Below are 24486 nucleotides of genomic sequence, written 5' to 3'. Positions count from 1 at the left end.
ATGTATTCTACACATGCCCTTTTATATCAGTCTGTGCCAGCCAAGCTAGGGAATAACTAGGAAATTTACTGTGCCCAAGCTGATTTTCAGGATTTGTTTCCTACTTAGTGAAATATGAAGTAAGGAAGCAGAAAAATTGAATCAGGTACAGATTCACAGGATAATTAGATCTTATATTATGTAAAGGAGTGTTAGGAAAGAAAGCATTATGGGATAGTGATATTCTTGTGTTATTATAGACATTATTTCATTTTATGAAGTCAAAGAACACCCAAGAGCAGCAGTTAAAGAAAAGCTAAAGTTCTATCATCATCTTATCTCAATTTTTTTAGCACTTTCTTCTAGTTGACATGTTTAAGGAATTTTGGTTCATTTGAATTGTTGATTATTGTTTTAAATGAAAAATGGGTGTAGAAAGCATTGTGCTTTTCTTTTATTGAACATAAATACATAGAAACTAATAAATATAACTGCAGAAGCATGAAAAACTCATTCTTTCCAAGTGATATTTGGTAGTTTACTATTGCATGGTTATGTTAATTTTCTGAACTGAATTTCTTTATTAAGACAATGTCCTTCACCAAATATGTGTGCATGCCCACACACACCCACACACAGAGTACTATAATTCTGGGTTTAAGTAAAATTATAGAGAAAACTTGTCAAGGGCATGCCAGTGACAGGAAATCTTAAATTATAATGACAGGATATTCTTTTAGAACAGGATAACATTTGGAAATAGTCTTACACCTCCTCCTCATTTTATAGCTAAAGAAACAGAAGCCCCAGAACAAGCAAGTGACCCATTTATGATCAGATGAGTAGGCAGTAAGAAGTAGATTCCTGGCCTCCTGAGTCTCAGTCAAGTGATCTTTACTTAATATCCCAACACCTATGCTTCCTTGTCATTTTTCTTTCCTTAGTACCAAAGTTCCTTCTCTTGTACCCTAATCCCAGCCTCAGTCATGCTTTCTTTCACTTAGGAATAGCTGCCTGTTACACCCCCGTACCAGGTTGTTTCTGTTATGTGCAGTCCTGGCCTTCTTCACAAACTGCTATCATTCTCCCTCATTACTCCCCTATCCACACCAAATTTATTCACATATTATTTAAGTGTGTATTATATTTATTATCTTGAAGTATTTATGCAGTGGTGGTATTACATAATGAAATTTGTAATTATAATTACCTGGTATATTTCAAATCTCATCTGTCCATGTGTGTTATAAAAAGTTGGTATTTTACTTATTTAAATTTATATTTAAAGAGGAAATAGACTCTGAGGCAGAGTTTGGATGCAAGAAGGTTATTGGGGAGTTCTCCAGGGAGAGGCACCTGGAAGGGAGTGAGGGAAATAGAAGGAGAACTGTGCTACAGTTTCAATGAGGGCCTCAGCTGACCTTACAGGGAGCTCTGGAGCTGAGACAGCCCTGAATTGAGGCAGGAGAGCTGGGTCTTTGTGCCTCATTAAGTGGTAGTTGGATGTGGGCTGCACGGGGCAGGGAGCCTAACCTTCAGCATGTTGGCTTAGGACTTTACAGCTAGAAAGAGTCCTTAAAATGACTTATATTCAACCATCTCATTTATCAGATAGGGAAACACAACTGTCAGTAAATTGGCTTATCTAAAGTCACACAGCTAGGTAGGGGTAGAATGAGGCCACCTATGATTGTCAGATTCAGCAAATAAAAACAAAGGTTGTCCAACTAAATTTGAATTTTATATAACTGTGTACCAAATATTGCATGGGACATACTAAAATATTATTTGATGTTTATTTGAAATTCAAATTTAAGAAAATATTCTGTATTTTATCTGTCAACCCTAGCCAGACTCCAGTCAAAGCTTTCTAACTTTGTCATGTACTCTTTACACCAGCTATTTTCCTAAGAGATTTTAAAACCATAACAGAAAAAAATTATTTTTTAGTAATTTAAAATAGTACATGCTACTTTAAAAAAGTTTAGAAAACAAGAATAAATATAACAGAAAATATGGAAAATGTACACATTTCTATCACTGACGGATAACCACCATGGTCTTGGCATATTTGCTTCCAGTCTTCATTCCAGGCTTATGATATTCCTCTACACTTATGCATAGTTTTAAATAGCACAGGGAGGGCCAGGCGCGGTGGCTCAAGCCTGCAATCCTAGCACTCTGGGAGGCCGAGGCGGGCGGATTGCTCGAGGTCAGGAGTTCGAAACCAGCCTGAGCAAGAGCAAGACCCCGTCTCTACTATAAATAGAAAGAAATTAATTGGCCAACTAATATATATATATATATAAAATTAGCCAGGCATGGTGGCGCATGCCTGTAGTCCCAGCTACTCGGGAGGCTGAGACAGAAGGATTGCTTGAGCCCAGGAGTTTGAGGTTGCTGTGAGCTAGGCTGACGCCACGGCACTCACTCTAGCCTGTGCAACAAAGTGAGACTCTGTCTCAAAAAAAAATAAATAAATAAATAGCACAGGGATAAAGTTTGATCTTGAATATCTGATACTCTTTCACATTTAAACTAAAACAGAAACTTGTATTTCCAACTAACATAGATCACCACAGTTTTATTACTGTATTATTTATAATGGCTTGCTACAAGAGATCATTTTACAGCATTTGGGCAGAGTGAGCTGGAGAGAGGGAATTTAGATTCACTCTCAAAACTAACTAGAGTGATATAGGATTCTCTATAGAAATGTTGGTTAAATATTTAATTAGTAATTGGTTTTTGACCACATTCAAAATTCGCATGCTTTACTCAATGCCTTTTGTGTACATGGCTCTATGTGTACAATTTTATTAAAGGTCTGTCTCTACTGTTTCACTTGACCTTCTTATCTCAAACTGTTCCCCATCCCTGCTAGGAGAACATTTGTCTTATTCTACTATTGTCCTGTGTATACTTTTTAACTCCCCTTAAAGCTGATACTGCCATTCCCATGTCAACTATTCTTTGTATGCTATTTTCTTTAAAACATTAAATATATATATATTTTTTTAATTTAAAAATTCCCATAAATGCTACTTTCATAAAAACTGGAATAAAAAATTTACCTCATTCTGCAATCATAAATGAGTTGCCATACCTCTTCAACTTTCATGTCTATAATTTATATATTTGGACTTGGGTATACCTTGGTATGTAAATGTGTACCACTTTCTTAAGCATCCTTTAACTAGGTAATCATTTTGGAGGGCTCATAGACACATATATTAGTCAATACATTCTGTTGTACTGCATCTTTCCTACTAGATATTCAATGCATACTCATTCAGGTTTTTTTATTTCAATAGATTTAGGGGGTACAAGTTGAATTCCATTGTATGTGTATATTGTATAGTGGTGAAGTCTGGGCTTTTAAGTGTGTCCATCACCTGAATAGTGTACCTTGTACCCAGTAGGTACTTTTCCATCCCTCACCCCCTCCCACTTATCCTCCTTTTAAGTCTCCAGTGTCCCTTATCCCACTTTGTGTGTCTTTGCATAGCCATAGCATATTTAGTTTTTAAATCACATCTGTAAGTGAGCAAAATGGCTTTTAAGTCTCTTGATTTGAATCTTTTGATTTCACACAGAACCCCCTCCAGTCATCCAAGTGCCTAATAATGTTACAGTCACTCCTGGAGAGAGAGCAGTTTTGACATGTCTTGTCATCAGTGCTGTGGATTACAATCTAACCTGGCAGAGGAATGACAGAGATGTCAGACTGACAGAGCCAGCAAGAATTAGGACCTTGGCTGACCTCTCCTTGGAGCTAAGGAGTGTGAAATTCAGTGATGCTGGAGAGTACCATTGTATGGTTTCCAATGAAGGTGGATCCTCAGCTGCTTCAGTTCTCCTCACAGTGCAAGGTACTGTGCTGTTGGTAATTTCTGAATTATAGTATCTTTCTGTCTTCCTTCTTTGATCTCTGTCCTCCCAAGTTGGCTATCTGAGAATGAGAGTATCCATTCAAACAATTACAGTTTTGAATGATAGATTGCTTAGGGATCTTCGATGTTTTTAAGCTGTTTAAACTGAAAACTAAAACATCACCAGCAAGTAGGTGACTTGGATACAGTCACAACTTTTCCTACTAGTTTTGAAGATGTCTATTTTAAAGGAATATAAAAATTGTCTTTGGATGATTTAATAGAGGTAAATTCTCTAATCTATTGTGTATTTTTTTAAAAAAATTCTAATTAATAATTGGTTCAAAAAATTCTTTCCCAATATAAGTAACGTATGATTGCACAAATAGCTAATTTGCTTTTTATTTTTAATCAAATTTAATAATAATTTATTGTAAAAGTTTAAGATGCTTCCCATCTTGGTGAAATTTTAGTGAAACTTAAGCAGAGTTATTTTTACCTTTTTTGTCTTACATACACACACACACACACACACACACACACACACACACACACACAAAAGAGTGCTTTTTGAAAATAAACCAATGGTAAGCCAATCTTGAATTATGTCTACATAGACTAAATGTTCAGATAGCTGAAAACAAGTATATTAGCAATGTGGTTTAATGGCTACTAAATGTATATATTATTTGGGATCAAATGAAGATCAGAAACTGATCCAAAGTTTCTCTTTCAATAGAATCATATTTGGCTTCTAAATGTCCATAGACAGGCTGGAAATCTTAATATAATGAGCAAATTACTGTTGGCAGTTTTTCACTGTTAAGCTGAAGTTAGTTGCTGTCTCAGCAGACCATTTCATTTCAAATCCTTGATGTGAGAGACTGAGTGCATTCGAATTGGGTCTGGCTGTTTAGTTATGTTGTTAGAAGCAACTTTACACATGCCTGAAATAACACTCTCAGATAATTTTTGAGCAAGGTTATCTAAGAGAATGATCATTGAGTTTCAAGACTAACTCTTAGAATGTTATTAATGACAGAAAAGTGAAACTATTGTGAGAATTAACAAAGTGATGGACATCTTATTATAGTTTTCTCCCTGGTATTTGAGATGCACTCTGTAATCTGAATATGTGTCTTTTGGTAGCTGATCTAGTGAAACCTCTAGGGAAACATTGCTTTTGTAAAGGGCTCAGTACATTTCCACATGGTAAACTGCTTAGATAATTTGAGTCAATCCAAATAGCAACTTAGGTTACTAGAACTCTGGAACCATTTTACCAAACTGATTGTTTCAGATAAAATAAATGCTAATGGACCTGTGAAATTTGATCTTGTTCTTTATTTGAAGTCCTTTAGAATGAATTGTTAAATAAAATCAGAGCCTTCCTTGTTTAACCAAGTTAACTTTTTAGTCCATTAATATTAGAACAGTGACTTTCATGGATAAAGAGTTATCCAAGGAACTTTTTTTAAAAAAAAGCAAATTTCTAACCCCACATCTAGAGATTCTGTTTCCAAAGGTCTGGTATGAATTTTAACAGATTTCTCAAGTGGTTCCATGGACATATTCTAAAAACAGCATTTGAATCTACTGAGTGATCTAGAAATGTATTAATATATATTTAAGGGAAACCCTTGGTTTTCTTCTTGCTGGTAAAATAAAACAATTATTACTCAGTGATTTCAGTAAGTGCTGAAGTGAGGTGTTATCTAATACACAAAACATAAATACAGAAAACATATGATATTAATGATTACTGGATATTTTATATGATCACTAGTGCAAATCTGTCTAGAGGCATTCTTTTATGACCTGTCTGGTTGGCCAATTTTTATGAATAAAAATATTTTAAAAATCTAATAAAATGATATTCTAGAATTCATGACTCTCTTAATAAAAAAATGAGAAACCATGGCTAATTGTAGCTATCTGAATGTATTATTTTATGGTCAAATGCATTATTGAAAACTATGGATATCTGATGAAGCAAACTGCTATACCTAGAGGTATGGTTTATGATAATATGAGATGCTTATAAACTGTTTTTTAAATTTTTTTTTATTTCAGCATATTATGAGGGTACAAATGTTAAGGTTACGTATATTGCCCATGCCCTCTCTCCCACCTCAAGTCAGAGCTTCAAGCGTGACCATCCCCCAACGTTGCTCACTTCACTCATTATGTTTGTATATACCCATCCCCTCCTCCTCCATCCTACCTGCCCAACACCCGATAAATGTTATTCCTATATGTCCACTTAGGTGTTGATCCGTTAATACCAATTTGCTGGCAAGTACATGTGGTGCTTGTTTTTCCATTCTTGAGATACTTCACTTAGTACAATGGGTTCTAGCTCTGTCCAGAAAAATACAAGAGGTGCTATATCACCATTGTTTCTTAAAGCTGAGTAGTACTCCATGGTATACATATACCACATTTTATTAATCCACTCATGAATTGATGGGCACTGGGGTTGTTTCCACAACTTTGCAATTGTGAATTGTGCTGCTATAAAGATTCGAGTGCAGGTGTCTTTTTCATAAAGTGACTTTTGATCTTTTGGGTAGATGCCCAGTAGTGGAATTGCTGGATCAAATGGTAGATCTGCTTGTATCGCTTTAGGGTATCTCCATATTGCTTTTCACTGAAGTTGAACTAGTTTGCAGTCCCACCAGCAGTGTAGGAGTGTTCCTATCTCTCTGCATCCACGCCAACATTTATTGTTTGAGGACTTTTGATAAAGGCCATTCTTACTGGAGATAAGTGATATCTCATTGTGGTTTTGATTTGCATTTCCCTGATGATTAGAGATGTTGAGCATTTTTTCATATGTTTGTTGGCCATTATTCTGTCTTCTTTTGAAAAATTTCTGTTCATGTCCTTTGCCCACTTTTTGGTAGGGTTGTTTGATTTCTCCTTGCTGATTTTCCTGAGTTCTAAATAAATTCTAGTTATCAGCCCTTTATCGGATGTGTAGTTTGTGAAAATTTTCTCCCATTCTGTGGGTTGTCTATTTGCTCTCTTGACAGTTTCTTTGGCTGTTCAGAAGCTTTTTAATTTGATCAGGTCCCATTTATTTATTTTTGTTGCTGCTGTGATTGCCTTTGGGGTCTTCTTCATAAATTCTTTGCCTAGGCCAATGTCTAGACATTAAATCTTCAATTACAAATTATTTCATTTCTATGCAGTTAAATGTTTTAAAAAACAAGAATAAAATAGTCATTTATGTTGGTATGACACCACAGATGTGTTTGGGAACAATTTCTATCTGGAGTACTTTTAAGAGTTAAAAATCCAAATTCTACAAATTTTTTGTAGTAGTTTTATAAAATATAAATTCTTGCTAACCAGCAAGAATTTTCTGGTTTAAAATAGCATATGTATGTCTAGTATTGCGATGTCTCCTCACCTAACAATCTATAAAGACTTCAAAAAGGCAAAACTAGGCCGGGTGTGGTGGCTCACACCCTTAATCCTAGCACTCCGGGAGGCCGAAGCGGGAGGATTGCTGGAGGTCAGGAGTTCGAAACCAGCCTGACTAAGAGCAAGACCCCATCTCTACTATAAATAGAAAGAAATTAATTGGCCAACTAATATATATATATATAAAAAATTAGCTGGGCATGGTGGTGCATGCCTGTAGTCCCAGCCACTCTGGAGGCTGAGGCAGTAAGATTGCTTGAGCCCAGGAGTTTGAGGTTGCTGTGAGCTTGGATGACGCCACGGCACTCACTCTATCCTGGGCAACAAAGTGAGACTCTGTCTGAAAAAAAAAAAAAAAAGGCAAAGCTGTAGAATACTAAAACCCAGTGGTGTTTAACAACCACAAAATTCTGGGAGGAGTTTTATATATATATATATAAAATTTTATATATATATAAAATTTTAACTTTTATATATATATATAAAATTTTAACTTTTTATAAGATTTTTTATATGTATAAAACTTCTCCAAGAATTTTGTTTATATATAATATATAATATAATATTCCTTTTTATAATGGCATTAATGTATTCATGAAGGTGGAACATCTCCCATTAGTCCCCACCTCCCAACACTGTCACATTGAGGATTAAGTTTCCAATGCGTAATTCTGGGGGACACATTCAAGCATAACATAAGGCAAGAACTGGCTAAGATAAAAGGACAATAATAAATGTGAAGGAAGAAATAAGAAAGGATTTGATTTTTTTAATGTGATATTATAGTGCAGATCTGTAGTAGAGGCACTAAAGAGCAGAATTTATGCTACATGAAAATAAAATCAGGGATATGGTGCATAAAGAAGTGCATTAAAAAGTCTTTCAGAATCCTGAGGAAAAGAACTAAAAGTTAAATAATATGACTTTTTAAAAAGTAGAAATTAAAAACAGAGAATGGAACTTCAGTATAAAATTTCTAGGTTTTTGGGAAATGAGATGACTGAAACTAAAGAAATAGTTAAAGATATAATTAAAGAAAACTGTCTTAGGGAGGAAAAGAATTGTCCTGAGTAAACAACTCAAGCAAGGTAAGTGAAGGGAGAACTTCATATAGACACATCATGGCTGAAATTTGAAATTACTAGAATGACCTCCCCCCTCAAGTATACAGACTAAACAGATCATTGTAAACAAAAGGATAAAATCAGACTTGCGTCAGACTTCTCAGATATGCTAAAGGCTAGAAGATAACTGCAGTGGATATTTGTCATGTTTTGGCTTTTGGGTCTGAGCATTTTCCCTAATTTGGAAAGAATTATTTATTTTCTTGGTGGGAAGCAGAAAACAAGTGAGATCAGATAATTCCCTTTCCTTATCCCCAGCAGGTCTCATGACCTAAAGCCAGCCACTCATATGCTCCCAGTGGGACTTTGACTCTTGCCAAGACCACAGACACTTAAAAGACTTAAAAGACTACAATTTTGGCAGCATCGTGGAATTTAGAGTCCAGAAGCATCAGAAACAAATGTTCCAGTGGCCTTTCCCCATCATTTTAACAGACTGATATTGGCTGTGTTCTCAGCTGCCTAAACTCTCGTGGTTTCTACCTGATATCCAGTCTCATTTTGATTCTGTACTTCAAAAAATATGCTTCCAGTGAATTCTTTTTCTGCTTAAATTATCCAGTCATGGTTTCTGTTGTTTATAATTGAGAACCACCACCTGGCACAATAATGGGAAAGATATGTGTAGTTTTGAAAGAAAATATTAGAATTCAAGAATTTAAGATTCAGTTAAATTGCATTTCCTGTGAAAAGCCATTGAAAGGGCATACTCAAATGTTCAAGGGTTTAGAAAGAATACCAAACACATAGCTTTCTTAAAATGATTTATTTAAAATTCAAATTAACTGCCTGAAATAAATTAAAAAAAAAAAGAAAAAAGAGAGAAATGAAAATTGGGGAGGCCATAGAATATAAAGACTGGTGAACTTTCCTCACTGGCCATTATTTTTTTTTTAATTTTTATTTATTTATTTCAGCATATTCCAGGGTTAAAATGTTTAGGTTTTATTTTTAAAATGTTATATTGCCTTTGCCCTACCTGACTCAGAGCTTCAAGCATGTCCATTCCCCAGAAGGTGCACACTGCACCTATTAGGTGTGAATATAATCATACTCTCCTCCCCCTCCCACCTGCCTAACAACCAATGAATGTTACTACTATATGTACATGTAAGTGTTGATCAGTTAATAGCAATTTGATGGTGAGTACATGTGGTGCTTGTATTTTGAGAGGCAAAGCTGATCTCAGAAACTATGGCTATTAGAATCAGCCAACTAATGAGCATGTGAGAATGCCAATGAGTTGATATGCTTATTTCATTATAAGAATTCCTCACCGTGAGGATAATGGTATAATTAGACTCAGACAATTCCTCAGGAAAGGAATTCCCTCAAGCAAGGTTAACCATAAGACTCAGAAGTCCAGCTATACAAACAAACAAATAGAAGTGATTTTTTACTTATGTTTTTTTGTACTTGAAAGAAATTACTTAATAGAAATGGATTATTTGAAAACTTTGTATAAATAGGATTTAATTTTTTTAAAGTGCTCACATTAATTTTATTGGAGGATTGAATTATGTATAGGTAGTATGTTTTCTTTGTTTTCTAAACATCTGGTGAATATGCTTTATTAATTTTATATCTAAAATAATTAAGAAAGTAAAAGATAGTTTAGAATAAGAAATAACTAAGAATATATATTTACAAATAATGCCTCCCAAAAAAAAAGCAATAGGACTTAAGAAAAAACAGTTTTCAGATCAAACCTCAATTTATCAGAAGAAATATCTCCTATCTGATTTATGTAAATGAAAGTATAGAATATGAAGTAATGATTTAGTGATTTGTCTCCTAAAATGTCAAAAAACATAGTTTTAAAAAGTTGGTATTGGAGAAGATAATATTTCTTAAGGTTTATTTGTAGGCATCTCTAGTTCAGTTAGTTATTAATTTTATTGCTGCATGCTGACTAGTAGAAGTTCTTTTCACTTATAGATAACTGAGAATCGTGTCAGCTCATGCCACAAAATTATCGCCTTTTTAAATAATTAAAAAATAATTTAAATATATTATGTTATCACTAAGAGAAACTACCACCTGATACAAACATGAAATAAAATCATACACCATATGTCCATGGTGGCATCTCTTATTAACTTTAGCTTTCATGTATTACATGCTTTGACTTTGGTTTTCTTTGTCATGCTGCAGTTCACTCATTTTTTAAAAAACCAAAATACTCCCATGGCAAAGTTTTCTCTGTAATCTGTGAACTGCTTCACCTTTGGACATGGACCTCTCTTGTTTGTTCGGGATATGACTTTTAATTTTGGTTGCTACTGAGCTAGCCCCTCTGAGTTGCTGTTTTAATCTGTAGAGAAAAATAGACATTCTTATGCTTTGGCTGTTTTCTTCCACCTTTGTTCAAATATACTCCTTACCTCCAAAAAATATTGTAGCACATGCCTGAATTACTTATGATGGGGGAAGAATTTACTTTAATTAATAAAACCCCACCAGCAGAAAAGTTTACTTTTGAGAAGATTCATTTAAAAAATGGTAAGTACATGGAATTGACATGAAGACTCTTAGAGTTGAGATGATGACTTAACTTGTCTTCGGACAGGAATACTTGTAACTGTTCCACTTACTTGGGAGGTTTACCTTATATCTATAAAATTTCAGAAGTTATTGTACATATTTAAAAAAATCTCTTGGGTACTTAATAAATACACACCATAGGGAGTTCTTTGTAAATTAAAAAGTACCATAAAGCAATTAAATTTAAGGATCATGTTAGAACATTTGACAGTACAAAAATTCATATTTGAAAGCTTCAGGATCTGGAATTTTGTAGAACTATATCACAGAGTAAGTTGCTTTAAATCCTTTCCAAACCAAAGTGATGTCTACAAAAAGAAATAAATGCAAAATTTCAGTTGATAACTAAATTAGATTTACTTGTAGGAAAAGTTTAATATTCACATAATTTATCTGCCAAATGTAGTCTACTATCTCCATAGTTAGGGGCAAGTTTCTGTGATCAATCATTTCAATTCCATGCAATAAAATGTATGAGTGAATGTCATATGTTTCAATTTATTTTGCCTTCCATCCAAGGCATCTATGTGTTATGAAGATGTTACAGCACTTTAATTATAGATGGAAAGAATATCTCTCTAAAACTTAGAAAGAGAAATATTGAAGTCTTTTTAAATAGAACTTATAAGGAAAGGTTAAAGAATTAGACTTATTTAGATTGTAAAAGGAAAAGGAAAGGATGTAGATGATTTAATAAATAATTCAAGTATATAAGAAAATTGTTATAAAGAAGCTGTACACCATGAACATTTTAATTTTCAGCAAGAACAGACCATGTGAAAATGAGTATTAAGCTAAGCATGATGGCTTTAAGTGAGCTAGAAGGAAGGATGCCCAGATGTTGGAAAGGTTAAATGCTAGAGAGTAGTAGCTAGGAAAATCATACTCCTCCTTTCAACAATGCAGTGACTGCTGGGAAGAGAAAACAGAGGAGCAATCAGCAAAGATATCAACTCACTAAATTGTTCAAAGAAAGCTACTAACTAACATTTAAAAAATGTTGGCAGATTATAACATACTGTATGTTACCTAATTTCCACAAACTGTTATTATTTACTATGGTTCTGTTTCTATTTACAACACTTGTAGCATCAATTATGTAGGTTTTTTCCACACCAACAACCAAATCTCCAACTTTATGGATACCGACTGGGTGTGTAACAATTCAATTCAATTCTGACGCTAACTCAGATTGCAATAGACCACACAGGTTAAGTAAGGGCCAATCGCACAAGACTGCAGCCGCCTCAGAGGCTGATGCAAGTCCTGGGCCTCCTGCACCTCTCACTGACTGGCTATAAATCAGGGCTTCCCACGATCACCTCCTCAGGTTCAATAATTTGCTAGAATGGCTCCCAGAGCTCAAGAAGGCATTTTATTTACTATTATTGGTTTATTATAAAGGATACTGTAAGAGGGAAGAAAAACTGTTTTTTCCCTCTACCCGCACACCATTTCTGACTCTGGATGCTTATCAGTTTATTAATAAAAGACACAGATGAACAGTCAGGTGAGAAGATACACAGAGTGAGGTCTGGAAGGGTCCTGAGGGCAGCAGTTCCTGTCCCCAAGGAGTTGGGCACATAGGTAGAGTGTTTCCCTGAGCTCTGTGAGCCACTGTAACAAACTGATTGAAGCTGAGGAGGGGGTTGTGGGAACTTCCCAAGTTATAGCTGGTTGGTTAGAAGTATAGGTGACAACTTATGCTTATGATTGGTTTCTGAAGTGGAGGACAGTCTTGTGGGACTGAGCCCTTAACATGTGGGATCTGATGCTATCTCCAGGTGGTGTTAGAATTGAATTGAATAAATATTTATGTTTCTTATTATATCATAAGATCACATTATTTGATCTATATTTTGCACCAAGGAAGTGGAGTCTCTGTGGGGTTAGTAACTTGCCCTGATTACGAAGCCAGCAAGTGGCAGAGTCCATATCTGAAGTAGGTCTTTCCATATCATTCTGCATTGTATACAGAAATGCCTATATATGCTATTAGATCTAAAGAACAGGAAGGTAGAGGACAGTGAAGAAAAAGAAAATAGATGAAGAAGTCTTGAGTATGGACAGAAAAATGAGAGCACTGAAATTATTTTTAAAATAGTGAAGGTATTATACAAAGTGGCTACATGTTCCTATCTTGTGGCTAAAGAAACTGGAATTCACAACATTGTGCATAATGCTTATTTGGAGAAATCACTGCTTGATTTTAATTGTTTGCCTCTTATTCCATCCTTCTGTGGTGCCTTACAGAGTGAGCCAGGTATTTGGCCACAGTTTAGTGAATCCTTTGACTTAAATTATGGTAGAGTAGCTGCTAAAGAGAGTTCTAGAGAATAGAGAGCTGCAAATATGTTACCCAAACAAGCACGCAGAGAAAATGTAAGGTGACTAGATTGTAAGCTCCATTAAGGCAGGCCCCAAATTTATTCAGTTTTATGTCTCCAGTGCCTGACATAATACTTAGTACACAGTATTGCATACAGTGCTCGTCTGTGGGAAGGACTGAAAGAGAAGCAGAGTGTTTAGACACAAGAACTTTTATAAGTATGAAAGATGTTAATGTCATAATATGTACTTAAAAATATTTGATGCAAATTTCCCCTAAACATTGATTAATATTTCTTGAGTTATTATTTTATGAATTAATTGTCTAAGTAAAAAATAAATTCTGTTTCTAAAGATTAGATATTTGTAATATAGGAAACAACATAAATAACTTGTTATTTTTATATATGATGAAAAGGGTGTGATATTGACTTAGAGCTACCACTGCAAAGTAGGAATATTTATTCACTGCATCTCAAGAAAGGTCCTATATTAGGAGCATTTGGTTAATGAGAGTGCAAAAATAGTAGATACTGATTATGGTGACAGGATCTTCATTTATGCTATGCTGCAAAGCACTACCCCAAATATACTATGTAGTAGGAGTACTTTTTTCCATAATAATGAAACAAATAATGACACACATGTGGTGCCTTGATGAATAACTCTTGCAAAAAAACGTTAGAGCTATTGTCTTGTTTGTTCATTTATTTATACATTCATTCATTCACCAAAAAATTAACTCTCAGACATTGTATTCCTTGCTGAGGATGTTAATGAGAAGAAAACAGTATCCTTCTCCTCTAAAAGCCCATAATATAGTAAAGGAAATAAAACAAATAAGTATTTACAATACATTGTGATAAGAACTATGCCAGGGTGCTACTGGAGCTTTTAATTCTGTGTCAGAGTGATGAAAAAGACTCAGAAGGACTTCACAGAGGAGAGGATGCCTCAGGTACCAGGTGAGTCAGCTTTTGCCAGGTAAAAGTCAGGAAAGCCTTTCCAGATAGAGAAAACTACATGTGCAAAGCCATGAAAGAGTGAGAACACAGAAATATGGACTTGCTGAGAGGGGAGGTTCCAACAGAATAGAGAGACCCTTCTCCATGTTGATGTGATTTTCGTTTCCCTGTAGTCTTCTTATACAATTGGGGAGTCATTTAGGTGTGTGGTTTTGTGGGATTAATTCAGCAAAAAGACAAAGTAACTGGGAAAAAACAGTGGTTAGAGTGATGCCCTGTGTATTTAGGCTGAGTAAACAAGGAAGGAAAGGTTAAAGGGATGGTCTGATAGACTGGAATAAAAGGAAGGTTCAAAGTTGTGGCGAGTTGGGGAAGGAAAGTAACGAGTGGGGGAGGAAAATGATGAGATGGGGGAGGAAAGTGTGGAGTGACAACTGGAAGGATGGGAGGTTGTGAACCTCAGACTAGACTCCCAAGGCAGTGTTCTTCCAACCAGATTGTGGTTGCTTCCCTGATAAGATAACTAAGCTAGCAAGTAAATTTGTCTAGCAACATAAGTTAATGGCCAGATTTTTAAGTCTTTCCTTCAAGAAGTGCTGTGTATATCCACTTTCATATGATTTTTTATTATATGACTCTTATATATTTATGTAAAAATTTCCCTGTCTTTAGCTACTTTTGATAGTCAAAAGATGTTGCCATAATTGAGTCTGGATCAGGAGATACGTGTATGTATGTGTAAAACTTCAGTAGTTTCCTTCTGATATACCATAAAGTAATAATGATGATTGTGATTCGCTACTCTTTTCTAAGCCAAATGGGAATGTAAGTCTAAACATTGGCCTTCCTCTCTTATTTGGAAATTCTGTGATTTGGGGAAATTGTTAGAAAGTGGAGCGAATAAAGAAAAGGCTAGGTGACAATCAGTGCTTATTTAGTTGAAGATTTTATAAATGAGAAAAAAATAAAACTTCTTAAAATTCCATCTTTCTTATCAATTGTATTTTTTGTCTTAACATGTTTTGGCTAATCATCCAAAGAAACTCCTGGGTTCGTGATTTTTTTTGTTAAAAAAAGAAAAAATAATATCATTAAATGAAAACAATTTTAATAAACAAATAGTTCTATACTAGTAACTACATAAAATGGATATCAAGGCACCAAACATTTGCTATATAAACATCTTTATAACTTACAGTGGGAAAATGATAAACGGCAGATTTTTACGAAAAGAAAACTTGATGCATATTTACCATTTTGTCATTAAAATGGAATCTAACCTTAGTTTATCATAGCATAGTTCTGAAACTATTGCCCTTCTCTTATTACCTGAATTTTGTAGCTACAATAGTGTTTGGGTGTGGAATTTTTTTGGCAAATCTTGCATGTAACTGCCAAGATGGTGTTTGCATAGCTCCTTGCCTGTGCGTTTTGTTGCCAATGCACCACCTACTGGCAAGTCAATGAATTAGCAACCTTCCCTCAGATTTAACCCTTTGCACTCGGATGTCAAGTGTGACTCGACACGATTAGCAAAAATTATAGAGATTAAAATTACTCTTTGTATCAATAATTTGAAATATTAAAAAATCCAAATAATAACTTTGTATGAAACTCCAGTTTTTTATTCTACAGCCGCGCTTTGTAAAATCTGGGGTATTTAAAAAATGGAATCCCGAGTAGAATAAAGGATTCAAGAAAAAAGCAAGTGAGTGCAAATTAATAGACTTGTAGTTTAGGCATATACAAAAGGACTTTCTACAGTGATACAAAAGTTCAATTTCTGCACTGCCCCACGTGGTAGCTATTAAATACACATGACAACTGAACATTCCAAATGTGGCTAGTGCACCTAAGGAACTTGTTTTGAAATTTAATTTAGTTTTAGATAATTTAAATTTGAATTTATTAGACTTATGTTGCTTCATATGAGGCTACCATATTGGAGAGTATAGCTCTAGTCTTCTGGAGAGACAAGAAAAGCAGAAGAAATAGCAAGAGTAGAAGTTTTAGGAAACTTATTTCAATTGCCACATTGACAAACCATGATCATAATTCACTGGAATTGTTGTCATTCAGGAATAACTCTACCATTTTGGAGAGGTTGTAACCAGGTCTTCATATTCCCATTGATGAGATATCATTTGCAAATGTTACATTTGATTCTGTATCTTTGAGATTTTAGTGGCCTTTGCCTCCATTACAGGCAATTGATATCTGGGGTTTTTTGTTGTTGTTTGTTTTGGTTTGTTTGGTTGATTGGTTTGGTTTTAGTTTTCATCATTTTCTCTTTGGAAGGAATCCCTGGCCACTTATGAGGGACTCATTAGTAGGCACGTGAAAACTTTAAAATGTTAACATATATTAAGTTGCCATTTATACTATTTGAAAATTAAGGAAAAGTTAAGTGGAACAAGTATGTTTGTCCCTTATAGATAGTTTTTAGTTAGATTTTGTATTTCTCATTGTTGGGGTAGCTTGTGGAAAAGTTATCAACAGAACTAGCTGTACTTATCTCCCTAATCAGAAATAGAAGTAATGCATTTGAGAACATCAATATGTTTTAAATAAATGGAATGACCTAAATCAGTAGGTACATATGCGATATAGCTACTAATTATAATTCTCAGCACACTCAATGATAGTCATTATGTAACTTTTTGAAGTCATTTTTTTCTACAGGAAATACAGGTATTTAGAAAAAGGGTCAGAGATCTTGCAAAATACATTTTACAGGCTTTATAATTCAATAGAAATTAAAGAAATTAAATTCTAATTATCTTTCAGATTGTCATGTAGCATTTCTTGGTGTTAGATCATTTAACAATTTCTGGAAATATAATACCCATAATGATAAACATATTTGGGAGCATCATAACAGTTCCTTTTATGTTTTCAGAAATAGAAATCCACTATTTGATTTGGTTGAATATAAGCTTTAACTATCTCTAAATTATTTACTTAGATTTATTATAAGAACTTAGAAAAAACAACACTAAATCCTAATTGAGTGTCTCTCTTCTCATCAGTTTTCTCAATTTCTTATTGTGCAAAATCATTACTAGGAATATTTATTATTTCATGAAATTATTCTAGAAGTTTGAGAATCTTCCATCACAGACATCAATTGGAAACCTTGGGTTGTTTTTTTCCAAGATGTAATTTAATATGACTTGAAATAACAGCAATGGACAATAGGTTGATCTACTAGATTACTTTTGGCCACAACTCTTTTTGTGGGGAAAATAAAAGCATCTAAAAACTTATGACCACACTTCTTTTGAATACTGACAGTTGTTGAGATAAAAATCCTTAGCAGGATAGTTCTGTTAATCTAATTGTCTTTTGGGGTGATGAAAGAGCGCTAGACCAGAAGTCAGGGAACATGGGTCTCTTTTCAGGAATCATGCCTTACTTCTCTCTCTCTGTGCTCTTTTTTTCCCCAGACCACATATTACAGTCTATGAGTTTTTAAAACTGAATTTCCTAGACCCTTTATATTCATGGACATCTATGACCATAATGGAACATTTTTCTATGGACTGATGCTTGAATCAGCAGTTGCTTGATGTACCCAGGGAAATTTCCCCTAAATATTGCTTTAAAAATGTCCATTCACTCAAATCCTTTTTGTGCTTTTCTGATTACCCCAGAATAAACTGTATACTCCTCAGTCCTCTACCAACTGATTGCTATGTAATTCTTTTAACATTTAACATTGAATTCTCTCTTTTATCCTCATAAAGCAATGCAGGGAGAAAAATAGAAATGAAGTTTCCTTTCAATATATGAATACTGTTTATCTTAAAAGAATAAGATATTCATGCAGCTTTTCTTTATTCATGTTTCCTTAACATGGGCAACTAAGTATTTGACTTTATTATTAATATTAAACCTCTATCTCTAATTCTGAATTAAAAGCAGAGAAGTTTATGTATTAATTCTTTTGTGCCATAAAATATTGTTGATGGTGATAAATTTTATATGTTAAAATGCTGTCAGACAAATAATTTGGGGTACCTGTGTATGAATTATGAATTTTCTTAGTATTGAATTTCTCAAAGGAATGGATAGGTACCTTTGCCAGAACTGAAATTTTGATGGCCACTGAATGTTTTCTCTGTGTCCATTCTACTTTCAATGGAGTCCTCCTCCCTCCTGCTTCACTGTAGCCCCTGCTTCACTACTTTCCATCCCTCCATGATTTGCCCCACACCTACCTGCGTTACTTGAGTCACACAGGCATCCCAACTGCCTCCCAGTAGCATCATTCTCATTCCAGTTCTATGTTCCCTACCTAAATTGTGCCTGTAATGCGAAGCCCGTCTCATAAACCACCAAACTGTTTCTGATTATTATTGATCTCTTTGTTCTGCTATCTTGTAGAACTTATTTATTTATTTTTGCCACGTGATTTTGCTCTTAATCATGATCAATTTCATGTGCTTACTTGTTTTTTCCCCCGATCATATTATATGTACTGTGAGATCCTTACTGCCTATCAAAGATATAGGAAACAGCAACGTATTATTTTCCCCTCTCCACACATCACACTTCAACACCAAAAGTGTGGGAATTTTTCCCACACACTAAGCAATTTTCCAGCATTCCATTCTGAAACAATGTACCTGGAGATAGCATCAGGTCTTACTAGTTGGAGGCTGAGTCCCCCAAGACTGTCCCTCACTTCAGATGTCAGCCACAGTCCAGTCTGTGACCTGTGCTTCTGCCATACCAGCTATAAATTGGGGTTCCTGCAACCACCTCCTTAGGTTTGATGAATTTGCTGAAGTGGCTCTTAGCACTCAGGGAAAACTCTTTACTTACATTTATCCATTTAGTATAAAGGATATTACAAAAGATACAGATGAACAACCACATGGAAGAGATATATAGGGCAAGGTATGGGGAAAGGGATAAAGAGCCCAACACCATCCTTCAGGAACCTCCGTGTGTTCAGCTGTTCTTCATATGTTCAGTTGTCCAGAAGTTCTTTGAACCCTGTTATTTTGGGTGTTTATGAAGACTTCATTATGTAGACATGATTGATTACATTATTGGCCATTGATGATCAACTCTATCTTTATCCCCTCTGCCCTCCCTGGATTTTGTGTGTGTGTTGGGGGGGTTGCTGGAAATCCCGATTCTCTAATCATGTCTTGGTCTTTCTGGTGAATAGCTCCCATCCTGAAGCTATCTAGGGTCCCCAACCACCAATCATCTTATTAGCATACAAAAGACACTTATCCCTCCAGAGATTCCAAGGATTTGGGGAGCTGTATGTCAGGAAACAAAAACAAAATGTGTATTTCTTGATATCACACTGCCCTTTTTGTAACCCATAGTGCCTTGCATAAAGGGGAAAAAACATAATTGTACCTAATAGACACATATGAATATTCCTTAATTGCTGAATTGACCTCCAAGTAACAATAACAGATTATAGAGAAGACTTGAGTCACTAACTTTATCTATCAGTTTACATATTAACTTCAATGGGTTGTTTGAATCACATCAGCAATTTTAGATTTCATTATGTAAATACTTTATTTCACAATCGTAGCACATGCCAGTGTATTACTGCTTACATTTAAAACATTATTTTATAACAAAATCTGGTGATTATCTCATGAAAAATTTATAGAGTTGTTGTTTTACAAGTATTATTTAAATTAGTTTGCCCTAATTTAGAAATTATATCATGTGAGTGAGTTTTGCCAAATTTTGCAAAATAGCCTAAAGTAATTTGTCACTTTTAAGGTGATCTAGTGGCTGCTAAATTTTCAAATGCCTGTGCTGGTCAGGCTTATGAGTAAGAGTTAGAATAAGTGGGAGAGGATATTTTGGTATACATGATGAGTTTAAGGTTTTGTTTTAAAACAAACTGTTTTCCTATTTATCCTGGCAACAAAAATAATTTTCTTTTGATTCCATTAGCGGCTCCCTTTTTAAGGCTGAATGTCAACACAGGAATCCTGGTTCACTTTGAGCATATTCAGTATATAGCTGACATCTCCTCCCTAATCACGTGCTGCCACATGGAAATCAAACAGCCACACAAGCCTCTTTTCTCCTTAATGTTAATCATGTATGAACATTAGAAATATTAATTTGTCTTCTATGGTATCAGGAAATGGTAGATGCTTGTCATCAATTAGTCTGTCACCAGAGAGAATATTGGAGTAAAAAAAGTAATATTTCTCAACATGGTTGATGAACTTCAGTCTCTAATGACCAGAAGTACTTCACTAAGTATCAAAATAATATTATTATAACCACATGCTCATTATATCATCATAACTCTTTTATAACAAGTGCCAAGTGACATAAATATTAGCATGTTTTTTTCCTGTCAGTAAAACATAGAAAAAACTAGCTTTATCTATTTTTATTGAAATTGCTAATAAATTTTAACTATCTGGAAACATCTCAAATTTCAGAATTAAATAAGATATAATAAATACTATTTAAAATAGGAAATAGGGTGTATAATCTAAATAGAATATGCAAATGCGAGGACTGTGGTGATTAAATTTCATTTGTAAATGTCTAGGTAATGCATATTCACAGATATATTTTAAATACTATACTACTTTATTTTTTCATTCTTTATCATACTTTGCTACATAATGAAATAGTAGTAAATAATAGTATAATAATAATACTAGTAATACTATTATTACTAGTATTAATAGTAAAAGTTACATAGTGCCTACTATGTGCCAGGCATTGTTCTAAGCATTTTATGTTATGAATTTAGCTAAGCCACAATAACCCTGTTAGGCAGTTACTATTATTATCCCCATTAAAGTGTAGATAGGCACCATGGAGCTAGCAAAGTCTGCATTTGAATCCCAGTTCCACTTTTGAGTGACTTTGGGCAAATTATTTAACCATTTTGAGCCTTAGTTTATCTGTAAAATGGCAATAATACTTCATAGGATTATTGTCTAGAGTTATATAGATAAGCCTAGAGTTATATACCTGGCACATAATGAGTACTCAATAAATTGAGCCAAACTTCCTAATCAATGAACTGACTATAAGAAAGATTCAGTCCCTAATTTTAATTAATATACTTTTCTATGCAGTATTCTGTGAGATCTTTGAGAGCATAAATTGTCTGAAATATACTCAATAAATGCTGGATACAAAAATGAAAATACACAGAAATTTGGTCAGATACTCTGAATATATCAGTGGTGACCAGTGGTGAACAATATTGTAAATTGTTGCTTAGGTAATTTAATCATTAACATTATTTGATTAGTTTGTTGGTGATAATTACGTCACCTTGAATAAAAAGTCCTTAGGTCTTTTTTTTGAGAAATTTCCAACTAGAGGCTACATGAAACAAATCAGACCCAACTGACAGGAAATACGCTTCCTGAATTTGTAAATGTTGTAAATGTAAATATCCAAGAGAGTTAAGTGAGATTTTTTCTTCCTTAGTCATTGTAGGCAGTGTTCATGGCCACTTATAATCCATTTTTGCCTACCTTATCACCAGTAGTGCATTAAGACCCAAGTCTTAAAGTAGTGTTTATTTTTTATTCTTGATATCATGTATATCTATGTTTAATTCTTTTAAATGATTGGTGAGAAATTATAAAAAACTTATGTATTTTGTTTTTGTTATAATTAAAAAATAAAGAATGAATTAATGCCTTCCTACCTGATAGAGTGCCATGTTTCTATTGCTTCAGCTAATAAAAAGCAAGTTGTCATTGATGATGATAGCATTCATTGATTGTTCATGGTTGTAGTGGTCATGATGATAATGGTAATGATGGTGGTGATGATGGTGGTGGTGAAATGAGATTGAAAATTTCATGTAAAACGGAATCACTTCTCCCCAAAGCCTAAATTGGACTCTGGACTTCTAAATCCAAATTTAGAACTATGTTTTCCATCAAAATGGGGTTTTATGTTATAAATGAAGAGATGCAGTTTTGGTTTGTTCATGGGCAAATGATGTTACTTCATTGATGGTGTTGAACTCTGGTCCATACTGTATGAACCATATGAACTATAGGTCCATGTTCTTGCTATGTTAAAACTACTTTATTAAAATGGGGAATTTTTTCCATGAATTCACAAATTAATGTTTGAAAAAATTATAGCGAGGTCCATTACATCTTTATTTAACCTGATTAAGTAAAGGCTGATTCATTTTGACTATCTTTATTCAACTGTTATTTGGTGGAAATCCAATTTTACTTCTCTATGTTTGTTTTTTCTAAATATCTTATCATCAGCAGGAATAATCTTTGCAAGAGAATGGTAAATTTCTCACCTTCTGTGGGATGATGTCATCCCGTCTGTGTGTTACACACAGACTTGTTTCATGACCCTGAGCAGCACCCTATATCCAGGCTTTATTTGCTTAATGACTTCTTAGCATTCTGCATCCTGGTTTGAATAACCAACATTTATTTTCACTTTGATATCTGAACTATGGAGCTTACCAATGGGATTCTTGCTGGGAGAGATGCCAGGCCAGTTCTGGAAGGCACTAAGGTTTGGACAAAAATCCTGAGAGCTGCCTGAATCTTTGCAGAAATTCCATGTCAATATGAACTAAACATGAGATGCATTTTATTTCAGGAAGGTGAACTGAATAAATGTGGGTATTCAATAAATTCTAAAAAGAAAGAACAGTTGGTAGTACTCAGCAATAAAATATATAAAAAAAGGTAAACTAATACCTTTTGTAACAACCCGGGTGGAAGTGGAGACCACTCTTCTAAGTCAAGTATGGCAAGAATGGAAAAACAAACACCACATGTACTCACTATTAAATTGCAACTAATCGATCAACACTCACATGCACATGCAGTAGCAAAACTTAACAGAAATCAAGCAGGTGGGAGGAGGGAGGAAGGGATGGGTAAAATACGTAAGGAGTACAATGCATACTGCCTGGGTGATGGACATACTTACAACTTTGACTCAAACTGTACAAAAGCAATTCATGTAACCAAAATGTTTGTACCCCCATAATATTCTGAAATAAAAAAAGAAAGAATGGTCCATTTTTCCCCCTGATTCTCTGAAGATTCTTTGCAGTACCCCTACAGCATGTGTAGTTCTTCAGCATTTCAGAATTGATGGGCTCCAGATGGAATCACAATTTGAACTTACTGGCCATGGCCACTCTGCCCTTGACCTCACACATTTCTCTAGCCCTGTGTTCTCCAAGAGGAATCCATGGAATAATGAAGCTATCAACCAAGTCCACAGGCCGGAAAAACTCTTCAAACATTAACTTCAAAGACTAGATCATAATTTGAAAAACACAATATAAACAGGAAAAAAAGGTTGGGGGAGTCGTAAGCTGCTAGCAATTAGGCACTAATTAGGTTCCTTGTGTTGTTGCTGCATTCCAGCAGTCCTATTTGTATCTCTTTCAAACGTATAGATTCCTTAGGCTAATTTTTCTTAGTCAAACTAAGCCACGATTTGCAGACTAGCTTACGGTAAAGCTATGTCATAAATATATCCAGATCTAACTGGCTAACTGAATTCTCAATTTCATTTATTGTAAATACCTAATTAAATGGAAAGCAGACAGCATGTCTGTTTGGTTTGACAGTGTATCCCTACAAGTTAGCACACTGCCTGGCATGTCATCATTGTGCAAAAAGCAGATGTCATTGAATGAAGTGATTTATTTCTGTTAATATTCATGGACTTTGTCTCTTTCAAACACTGTGGAAGTGAATTTGTTTTTATCATATTGAGTTGGGGATATTTACATTAAGAGAATTATTTAATATTTCTTTGATGGTACTTTCTTTGACTATTAATTCTTACTGTGTAGTAATAGATGTAAACCATGTAATTGATTAGACCAAATGTATATCAACATCCCAGAATTTTCTCAGAGAATTATTATTTTCTTTTGGATACTACATACTTAATTTAATGTTTAATTTTCAAGTCTTTTTCTTGCCATGGAAGTGGAATGCAATATAAAATTTGAATAATTGATATTTTTTGCTAAGTTGAGTTCCTGTACATCCATGGGCATAAGTTAAATGACCAGGATAGTAGGATCTTGAGAGGGACTGGCAGATATTACAATTTGGAGCCAAGTTACAGTTTAGAAATGGCCTGCATTCCATCAACAGTTTTAAGTGTCTTTTATATACAAGTCATTGTACAATATGCAAGGGATGTTAAATGCTAGAGAATAATGGAATGTATGGCATATGGAATGTGGCATAATATGGAATTATTGGC

At 34.4% G+C, this 24486-nt stretch overlaps 1 protein-coding gene across 1 annotated transcript in view; it reads left to right on the top strand.

Moving 5' to 3' along the window:
* Positions 1-24486, top strand: part of HMCN1 (hemicentin 1) — a 447089-nt gene that overhangs the window by 186359 nt on the left and 236244 nt on the right. Inside the window, exon 11 of the mRNA XM_012736423.2 lies at positions 3576-3851. Within this exon, the coding sequence (XP_012591877.2) occupies positions 3576-3851 (276 nt within the window). The remainder of the gene's footprint in view (positions 1-3575; positions 3852-24486) is intronic.

This window comes from Microcebus murinus, chromosome 23 (assembly GCF_040939455.1).
Source record: "Microcebus murinus isolate Inina chromosome 23, M.murinus_Inina_mat1.0, whole genome shotgun sequence".
Lineage (NCBI taxonomy): Eukaryota > Metazoa > Chordata > Mammalia > Primates > Cheirogaleidae > Microcebus > Microcebus murinus.
Note: the sequence above shows the minus strand (reverse complement) of the source record. Positions and strands in the feature narration are given on the sequence as shown.